This window comes from Beta vulgaris, chromosome 5 (assembly GCF_026745355.1).
Source record: "Beta vulgaris subsp. vulgaris cultivar EL10 chromosome 5, EL10.2, whole genome shotgun sequence".
Taxonomy (NCBI): domain Eukaryota; kingdom Viridiplantae; phylum Streptophyta; class Magnoliopsida; order Caryophyllales; family Amaranthaceae; genus Beta; species Beta vulgaris.
Window position 1 is genome coordinate 57,417,327 of NC_079206.1, and position 10,888 is coordinate 57,428,214.

The window sequence follows — 10,888 nt, forward strand, 5'->3', positions numbered from 1 at the left end:
AATAATTGAATCAATTACATCAATCAAGCATCTAATATTTAAGGAAACTAATCAAATTTTATAAAAACTGGTTATTCTTATTAATATCAAAATCAATCAATCCATAACCTTTTAAAAGTGGCAAAGTTTGCTACTGTAGCAATAAATAGTGTTTTGGGTGATAAAAGCATGAAATTTACTGTTCCTAAGGTTGGGAAATCTCAACCCTTCATTTGTTTTTCAATCTTAGCCGCACAATTTTTTGCTTTATCTCCTCTTCTTCACGTCTGTTCTCTGTCCTCTCTCTGCCTTTCTCACTGTCTTTATCTTCTCTCTCCCCTGTCCTCTCTCCTTTCTTCATTGCTATTTGCTTTTTCGAAACCCTAACCCTTGAAATTTCTTCACCCAGCAAAATTTCAAGAAAAAAATGTTGGAATTACTATTAGTACAAGGACGTCTTCTGAAGAAGGTTCTAGATTCTATCAAAGATTTGGTTACCGATGCAAACTTTGATTGTTCAGTCACTGGTTTCTCTCTCCAAGCTATAGATGTGTAGGAATATTTCTATGGGGGTGAATCTTACTAACATGGCGAAAATGCTAAAATGCGCTGGAAATGATGATATTATTACTATTAAGGTTGATGATGGAAGTGATATTGTTACTTTCATGTTTGAAAGTCCCAGTAAGTTTTTATTTTATTTTTTTATCTTAATTTTAGCTTTAATTTTGTGATTAATTGATGGTTTTTGAGAAAATGAGGATATTTGGTGGAAAGTGCTGTGAATTTTTCTAAAAAAATAAAGTTGAAAGAAAACGCTGAAGATCAGAAAGGAAGAGAAGTGAAGAACCAAAACTAAAACTTCCTCTCTGCAACTTCAGTATTCATCTTGTAAAAATTCTATTCACTACCCACTCACTGCCAAAATTTCTACCCAGTGCTTCATTTGTGAATTGGGAATTGCAGTCTAAGTGTCAAGATTCAGCATTAGCCATTATATGAGGTTTGTAATTCTATTGTTGAATTCATTTCTTTTTTTAATTTGTGTTAATTATACTAATAGCTAATTTTAATTTGTATTTTTTAATTTTTTACTTTTAATTAGTTTGTTCTTGATTTATTGATTTCTAGCGTGGTTAGGGAAGTGGATATGATTATTAGTGGGTAGAATTTTCACTCTCAATTAGTTCTTCAATTGAAGTATTGAACTAGATATGATTTGTGTTAATTAATTATGCAGCACATTGATCTTTACGACTTTATCAGTTTATGATATGTAGAATTATAAAGAATGTTCATGAGTCAAATTAATGAAATTGTGTCCATCATTCTAATCTTCATTCCTATCACTATGGAAACAGTGGAATTGTAAAACATTTTACTTAACAAATAACAAGTACAACATTCTGTCCATTATTTTACTCTTAATTCCACTTAAATAATTTCATTTATTTGACATTGTGGCTTTGTCTGGTTTGCAGTGCAAACACTTGTGTAGTAGATAGTTAGGGGCCCATTTTTTAAATTTTGCTCCGATCCCAATAATATTCAAGAACAGTCGCTATATTTTGTCACCTGAAGAAAAATTTGATACTTGTGTCTCTAGAATGGTTGTTTATGTTTAGTTCGTTACAATTTGCCAACTTCATGCTTGAGGCTTGCGTATATCGTTATTTTGGAAGATGTTTATTATCATGTTGATTATATTGAGGATTGTTGTTTGATTCAATTGATCACCAGCTCAACAAACTCGGCCTGTATCATGCTATTTTAAGATGAAAGTATGGTCAGTTTGTGTACCTTGGACATTGATCAAAATGCATATGAGATAATAAATATGGTATAGTATCTCATTATAGCTTGAAATATGGCGAGGATGAGTTCATTCAATTGTTTTGTAGCGAATCGAGATTCATTCTATTCCAAAATTCGTTCTATTCTCATGGATTTCACGGGTCTAGGTGAGATTAGCTTTTTGTTGGCAATTTTAAGATGATATTATATTTGTTGCTTTTGTTGGTTCTTTGTTAACATGATAATGCAAAGGTTTCATTACTTTTCGTTTTCTTTCTCTTCATTTCTTGTGGGTTAGATTTTGTGAAATTCGAGTGATTATAAAGTTCTGACATTTAAAGTAATTTTATTTTATTCTCTACAATCTTGATAAAAAGAAGTGAGTTTATCATTTTAATTTATCTCTCTTCTTCTTCTTAAATTTCTCTCCCGGAGTATCAATTTTTTGCCCTTCCTTAAAGTTCTGTAGTCGCCAGAGTATAAACATAGGTTTTGTTGATAATTCTACATGAAGTTTTCTGTTGATTCGTTAAACTCTCATTTCTTCGATAATCGCCGAGTAATTCACAAATTTCTTGCAATTTTTGTTAGATTAAATGATATTTTGGCTGTTTTTGACGTTCGAATGTTGTTTTCATAGCTATCCTTTCTCCGGTCCCTAGATATCACCTCTTAAACTCTAATCATAGTAAGGTAACTTTCAATTACTTCATATAAACTTTGATTTCCTTATAAATTTGTTTCAATTTCCTAATATGTTGTTATTTATTTGTTGTTGTTATGTTTTGATGTTATTGGAGTTTTCGAGGAAAACTTTTGAATGATTGCAATTCGCTTTTAACAATTCAAGGTATGTTGTTAATTTTCAAATATCTTTCAAACTTGCTATTTATTACTCAATAAGTGCATCATATTCACATAATGTAAATGTGGTAGGCTAGATTGACATAAATATGCTCATATATGGCTTTATGTCAAAGAGAGAAGACATCATATCATAAAGTAATACTTTAGAATTATTTGAAATATTCATAGCAATTTCAACGAGCACAAACAAGAAAGAACATTGACCAAGTGATCAAAGAAGCAGCAGTAGTTTAATAATACCGTGATTAGATAGATTGCTATTTTCGCTCTTTTGAGCAGTGACTTGTTGTGTATCTAAAAAAGACATAAGCAGTGAGCCTTTTGTAATTTAGTTCTGATGTTTTATGTGGATTGTCTTGCTTAAAAAACATGATGAAATTGTTCATGAGGAACAACATTCTACTGAAAAGTTATGAGCCCCTATACTGCTTTGGAATGTTAGTATCTACATAAATGTATTGTACTAAAGCTGCACTATTTACTATTGAGTTCTAACCATATCATATCAAATTAGCGATGAAATTTAAGGTAATTACAAAGACATCAAACTCATACATATGGTCTAGATATTTGAGGTCTTAGACTCTTAGTGTGTTTATTGATTTGATTTGATATAGATATATGGTCAAGAGTTCCTTTGGATTTTCTTATAGCTGATTATGAGTTATGTTAAATAATACCACTCTAATTATTAGATACATTTTGCAGTTTACTAAAAAAAAATTAATGTAAACATATATCCCCTCCAGTCCATGAATAACTAATTGTTTACACAACATAGATATTATCCTAGACGGGATAAATTTGAATGTATGGTGAGAAGAGTTTGTATGACTTAGAAAATCATTAGTGCTTTGGCAAGAGTGATGTGCCTTTTGGTATTTTCGGATATCTAGAACATTTAAGAATATAATATTTTGAGCTGTATATTTTATTATTACTGTTATTCGGGGGGGGTTGTGCAAGGGCGGAGGAGGTTGACAAGGGGGTGCAGGTGCATAGGGGAGCTGGCAATGCAGGCTGTGCGGGTGGGAGGGTTGTGCAGGGAATGCAGGGGGTTGTGTAGGGAGTGTAGGGGAGTTTGTGCAGGGGGCTGTGCAGGCTGTCCAGGTAGAGGGGGCTGTGCAGGCTGTCCAGGTAGGGAGGTCTCGGTAGGGAGTGCGAGGGGTTGTTTGTTGTGCAAGGGGGTTTCCATGTTTATAACATGTGATGATATTTTAAGCTAGACAGACACCATGAAACAAAAAGGACTTTGCGAAAGAAAAAAATGAATACATGGGATGAGTGGAAGCATATATGATACGGAAATTTTTGTGCTGATGAATCCATAACCATTTAAAAGTGACAATTATTGCTACTGTAGCAATCAATAGTGAATGGGTGAGAAATCCTTAATATAAACTGTTCATAAGGTCAGGCAAATCTCAGTAGCCCTTCATTTGAGCCTTCATCTCAGCCGCACAATATTCTCTTTCTTCCCTATTTCCCTGTCTTTCATCGGTTGCGTTGTTTCTCTCCTCTTCTCTCTCCTCAATGTCTGACTCTCTCTCCTCTTTTGCCAAAAGTCACCTTTTCCAGATCTTTCTCGATTTCATTGATTTTCAGTTCCTGAACAAGCTAGGGTTTATCTATGGTAGAGCACGCAAAGGCGGATGATGCAATGGTGTTTCAATTTCCAATTTTGGGTATGTTTGTTCCTGCGTTTTCACTTATTCTAGACTATCTTCTTGCTTGTTGATATTCATTTGATAGTAGAGTGAATTTGGTAAAGCTCAAAGTTCTCACTAATATATGGTCTTCTTTCTTTTTTCTTTGGGTCGATTTTCTGATTTATGTATCTCAGTTTTTTCCTATTTTCATGATAATTAACCTAAGGCAGAATAAGCATTTAGGGTTTCGGGACAAGGACGATGGTTGTCGACGACCCATTGTTGTTGGTAAAAGCTTCTGAGCAAGATGTTCCTATATGTTGTTGTTGGAGTTTGCGATCATTTTTCAATGTTTTATTTTTTTTATTGTAATTCTCTTTTTGTTTTTTGCCAATAATATCAGTTTGATTGCCTTGCTTAGTGAACATCTGTAATATATGTGTTTCTTTTCTTTAAAATATAAAAGTGTATTTATTTAATTTTGATGAGATATTCTGTTAGAAATCCTAATCCTTTTCTTCTTTTTCTCTGAAATATTTGGGTTTAGTGAATTCAGGGAAAAATAGGAAGAAGTGAAGTTTTTCTCTCCGTGAGCTATATTTGGAAGAAGAATCAATAATGGGTTTTATTATGAGTATTTTTGGATTTGGATGTAGATCTTCTCTCGTGGGCTTGTCTTTGCGTGCTACTTCACCTTCTTTCAGTCCACTAATTTATAGGTTTGCCTCGAAAATTCTCAATTCCCTCATTATTTGTGTTTTTCAACCACTTATGTGTAATACCCTCATTGTTATATTCATTTTTTTAATATTTTGGATTGTTTTGTTTCCTCTATGATGGGTGTAGCGATTGCCTATTAGTATCCTCATTGTTATACCCTTATTGTGTATGTATGACATGCTCAAATTCTAATTGTTTAGATATTGTGGTGCTTAAATAAATTTTTGTATAACATAGGATTTCTTGTGTACAATTTTATGTGTTGCCATGAATTTTAGTCGTTCTTGTAGAATCACATGATATGCCCATGGATATTAGGCGAACCCAAAGTTAGCTCACCAATATGGTAATCTCCTCTTTACTGGAGCAACTATTACAGAACAAAAGTAGATTTACTTCCATGCTTATGTATCATCTCCTAATCCTTATCTTTGACACGTGTTTTTGTGAGGATGCAGTATAGTACAGTTGATGTTATACGAACACAAAACAACACCCTCGCCAGTATGGTAATCCATTTTCCCCTATAGAAATTACTTTCCGGTTTTATGAGGTAGTTGCCCTAGGTGTTGTTGTTCAGGTGTGCTTTGCGTTCTATGATGGTATGTTGGATTTGAGGGCCTTCTGTGTGTGTCGACTTGGACTTTTGTGTACGGTTTTGTATCTCATTTTTGTAAAAAAGTTATTATTCATCTGTTTGATTGTAGTTAGTTGGACTTTTGCGTGTGTCGACCTGGAAGATGTGCTTTTTTTGCTCATCTCTATTATACTAGGGAAATTTATTTGCTTGTATAACCTTTAGTTCTTCTGTGTTTTAGGGATTGTATAGTAGAAGGAAAAAAAATCACTACTTTCAACCTTAGCTCGTATTATAGGTATGTTTTCCTATACTCCTACTTAGTATTCTTGCTTTGTGACTAAATTCTAGAAGCAAAAACGAAAAATTTGCAGGTATCAACTAATCAAAGTGCTTGGCTATTTAATCGTCATTAGGCACTCTGATGTTGGTACTTTACATTCGCTTAAGACATTTTGTTAGTATACTGGGAGTAGAGGTGATCATTTTGGCCCGGCCCGTTTTTGGGCCGGGTTTTGGGCAGAATTTTTCGGCCCGCGGGCTGGGCCGGGCCCGCCCCGGTCGTTTTTTTGTGTTTTGTTTTTGGGCGGGCTTTGGGCAAGTTAAAAACGACTTTTTAGTCTATTTTTTGGCTTGGCCCGCAAAAGCCCGCTAAGCCCGGCCCGAAATAGCGGGCTTTGGACACAAAAATTCGGCCCGAATTTAGGCCCGGCCCGGCCAATGGGCAATTTTTTTTGGCCGCGGCCCGGCCCGGCGCGGCCCATGATCACCTCTAACTGGGAGTTGTGTGCATTAGTGTTTAAATTATTTACATGTGTATCTGCCAAGCCATGGACCCAAAACCATAGTTTCCAAGAACCAAAAAAACTAAATAGAGAAAAGGGCAGTAAAGTCCTACATAGAGGCTCTTTTGAACACATACAAATATTGAAAGAAAAGAGGAGTTGCCCAATAAGTCACTATTGTACTAAAACAATGCATTTTTAAAAAACCTTTATTAAATCAGTTACTCATAGTGAAGTACTTGATTTGTCCGATGAAATAGATGCTAAAGAAGAAGAGGAGGAGTTGTATATGCGCATTCATTGACTGTTTAGTTTTCTTTTCCCTGTGAAATTGGCGAGTTTGGAACCGGATCTTGCTTCTTTTTTCCCTGCTGATGAATCTGTTGTTTTTGACGTTTGTTGTTTCGCATTTTTTGTTGCTTGTTTCCCATATGAAACCCTGATTTCATATGAGTTCTTAATTCTTTCGTTCAAATTTTTGTTCTTTTACCTTTTCAAAGACTTTGATTGTAGTTAGTTGGACTTTCGCGTGTGTCGACTTGGAAGATGTGCTTTTTTGCTTATCTCTATTATACTAGGGAAATTTGTTTGCTTGTATAATCTTTAGTTCTTCTGTGTTTTAGGGATTGTTTAGTAGAAGGAAAAAAAAAATCACAACTTTCAACCTTCGCTCGTATTATAGGTTTGATTTTTTTTTTTTGGTGTTTATGTATTAGGCTGCTCCTTCTCTTCTACATCTTGATTGTTGAGGTATTGATTGAATTTTTACTTTTTTTTTCATTTGGGGGTGTTGATGATCTCAATTGAGTTGTTTAAGTCTTTTAGTGTTGACTTAGTGTCTGAATGAAGTGTTCAAGAAGTTTTGTGTTAAGTATGTTTTTTTCAGAGTCGGGTATACAATTATGTTATAGATTGTTTCAGTATGATTTGCGTTATCCCCTTTACTACTATTGTTTCTTGACCCCCATGTGACCAATACTTGATTGTCACTATAGTTTTTATTGTTTCCTGGAATTTTTTGTGCTTGATCTATGTTAATCTAAAGAACATCTCCAATCTCTATGAAATCAGAGTTATACCTAACAAATTACACCTTGTCTGTTATATTCAGGAAAAATAACAGAGTGTATGCTGAAAAATCATCACTTGGCAAGAAAGTTTCTTTGGATGTGGCTAGGTAATTGCTCATTGTAATTTTCGAATCTGTACCAGGAAATATTATTAGTTCTGAAACTGGCAAGGAACATACAAATGGTCATCACAGTGCTTTAGTTACCAGTGCTGATAAAATTGATAAGCTTAGGTCAGAAATTATCTTAATTTTGTATGTACCACCAGACAAAATTGCACTTCCAGCAAATGGGCATCCATGAACTACAGTTGAAATGATGTGTGTTGTATCTTGTGATAAAAAAGGGCTTCTTAAGTTCATTGTGTACTACTTCGGCACTCTTTAGCCAAGTCTTAGAACTGTGACTGTGATCAACAAACATGTACATTGGATGTAATTTCTGAGTTTTGGGTGATATGATGAATTTGGCATAAAAGCAAAAGGTTTGAGTTTGTCTCATTCAGTTCTTAAAATCAGATAGTGCCTTTATACATTTGGATCTAGAGGTCCTTATTACTCTAGGGCTCATATTCTTTTCTTGGAGATGATGTAACATTTCACCTATTTTGATAAAAGAAAAAGAATGCGTTCTTTTTTTTTGTATATTAATACAATTTTTGCTTGACACAAATTTAATTGTACAAACGAATAGCAGTTTTTGGTGTTCCTATCTGTTTAGCAATTTGTTCGACATTAACCGTTATATCAAAACTTTGTAATTTTATTTATTTTTAACTATGAAAGCAAATTTTAATTTTTTGTAATTTTATTTATTTTTAACTATGAAAGCAAATTTTAATTAAAAGGGCCATAACTAGATGGTGAAGAGTTGGCAAGTTCACTCGAAATCATAGATAACCTAACCATCCAATCTGAACTAATGGATGAAAATCCAAAGAAACATGGATTATAAGCGGATATTCTTAATAGTGTTGGTTCTACTTGAGCTTGCAAACTCACGTACAGTTATTGTGGAATTCATGTATCAGTATCCTCCTTTTGGTCACCTTCTTTTCAGCTAGAAAATTGTTGAGGCAGCACGAAAATATGGAAGTCAGAATTGAGGAAGCATTCTCTGTTAGAGGTACCAAGTAAAAGAAGTCCTTTGAGAGACTTGGTGCATGTGAAGCCAGTGAAGGAGATAGACAGCTAAGCTTATTAAGTCAACTTTTCACACATTCTTTTTGACTTAATCTTGTATAATATTGCTAATGAAGTTATTAAGTAATTATTTAGATTCGAAATCCACCTTCTTAATGCTTATAAGTTGTGACATTTTTTTAGATGTTATAAGCAATATGTTTCTATCCAAAATACAAAAAGCAATGATATAAAAACCTTTTTCTTTTCTATTACATGTGTGTATTGAAGGTTGTTAATACTTCGAGCTAAATGATGATAAGAATGTTTATGCACAAACATTTTTTTCAAACGTAGAACTATATTTTGGTATTATATTTTTCAAAAATTTGGTATTATATGTAAAAGGATTCTAAATATAATAATTTTTCACCTTGATAGTCTAAAGAAGATTCTCTAGCAAAATAGAGGAATAACATGGGAGATATGGCTATATGGGGTGAAAAATGTGAGTGGGATATGATTTTTTTTTTGGATAAAACGAAAAGTAGCAATATATATTACTAGATAAAGAAAAGGAAGTTATCCGAAGAAAAAAAATTGCTTCTCGTGACATATATTCGACAATTTTTATACTAACAAGAAATTATAGTAAGCCAGTTAACTGACATTAATGTCAATATAACTACTCCTAGCCAAGCGCGCGCGTAGCGCGCGGCCCAAACCACTAGTTATTTAAAAATATGTTTAAAGCAAAAGCGTTACTTTCAAAGATCATTGCCTAATTTAAGCAAAAATCAATCGACGGTTTTATAGTACAAATATCTTTACTATCACCCCAATCTTGCATGTTATCCTGTATAATTTTTTAAGCTTCTTTATTCTCTATCCTAAATACATTATTACTATGGAAATAGATTTTGAGTTCAAAACCAAAAACAAAAAGAAAGCATGAGTAAGAGAGTTTATTTGGGATTCGAAGTTGGGAAATTCTAATTTTTGATGCTAAAGCTATGGTTTGAACCATGTTTTTTTCAGGATATCTCAGAGCTCATAGAGTATATAATGAATTCACAACAGATATAGACATCAATTCTGCTATTTTGGGATGTTGTTGAAGATGTCTCTTCTTCAAGGAAAGATTTTAGGATTTATTTGGATCATGGTAATATGATATTATATTGCCTTCATTGTGTTACTCCAAAGGCTCAGAAAGTGTATGGAGAATTTTTTTCAGAACTCAAACTCAACGATGAAGATGTGCTTCGTCTGACTAATATAGTTTTGTTGCAATATTTAGCTAGCTATGATTAGTAAGTGATAATATATATTTTAGGTTTTTCAGTTTTCAATAAAGCCATATATTTCTTAGTCTATAAAAGTTAGGCTATCAACCACTGCCTCCAATCTTTTTCTATTGCAATAATTGAGTTTTCACGTTGCCAATGCACAACTTTAACTATTCAAATAATTACTTTTTAGTAAAAACTATAAAAATTTGGTACTATGAAGTATATCGAGAGGAATCTAACAAGACTCCATATGACTATATTTTTCTTTACGTAAAAACCACAATAAATAGTGAAAGGATGATAGATGAATGTAAAAAGTTCATTATTGCAAAATAAAAAGAACACAGGAAGTATTATATATGATTCACATCTTTCTTTATGATTACTATATGTGATGATGTGCTTTCTTTCCCTTTATAATGTAATATATATTTTGAATGATTATTTTACTCCACCATAAAACTTTTAAATTAGTTGTTGGCAACCACAACAAAAGGAGAAACAGAGAGGTAGAAATTAAGAGATAAATTAGATTGGTAGTGTGGCTAATTCACTAATGCATCAAGTAGTCACGTGGCAAATGATAGATTATGAGTTTATGACATATTAAAAGAAATTAATTTTTTTATATTGTTGCTCTTCACATAATTACATAATTTTCTTTTGTTTATTGTTCGTACAAAGTTAGTTTGCAATTTGGGGGACAAACAGTATTAGAATAATAAAAAAAATCTTGTAATATATGTCATTAAAGTAGCTAGAAAAATCTAGAATAGAAAGACATAGAAATTAAGTCTAGAAAAATCTAAGCTAATTAAGAAAAAAAAAAGAGAGATGTATCTAGAGTAATCCTAAGCCTTAGTAGATTACTATATGGATATTACTAGAAGGAAAGTAACCGACATCTTTCCTGTATAAATATATCATTACACTATGTGATGGAATGAAGAAGAAAAAAACAATCCAAGTTCTTTGAATACAAGTTTTTCTCATATACTAATCTCCTTCCTTATCAACACTAATATCTCACCTTG

The 10,888-nt window shown here is 32.9% G+C and overlaps 1 protein-coding gene across 34 annotated transcripts; it reads left to right on the forward strand.

The window, feature by feature from the left end:
- The first annotated feature begins 264 nt into the window (after positions 1–264).
- Positions 265–8,834, forward strand: LOC125497428 (uncharacterized). 34 transcript variants are annotated; one of them, XR_008969598.1, is made up of 9 exons: positions 265–663; positions 918–982; positions 2,414–2,466; positions 2,574–2,623; positions 4,246–5,008; positions 5,300–5,518; positions 5,828–5,884; positions 7,483–7,548; positions 8,472–8,834. XR_008969598.1 is itself a non-coding variant. In XM_048644268.2 (6 exons), exons 3-6 carry the CDS (start codon positions 4,908–4,910, stop codon positions 8,575–8,577), a joined length of 330 nt encoding a protein of 109 aa, XP_048500225.1. In that variant the 5' UTR covers positions 266–663; positions 918–982; positions 4,837–4,907; the 3' UTR covers positions 8,578–8,834. The 34 variants fall into 34 exon arrangements, 13 of the variants coding, with proteins under 13 accessions (XP_048500225.1, XP_048500227.1, XP_057251185.1 ...); XR_008969594.1 differs by lacking the exon at positions 8,472–8,834 and having other exon boundaries at positions 266–663; positions 5,300–5,355; positions 5,468–5,518; positions 7,483–8,085; XR_008969601.1 differs by lacking the exon at positions 5,828–5,884 and having other exon boundaries at positions 266–663; positions 8,501–8,834.
- Positions 8,835–10,888: the final 2,054 nt, after the last annotated feature.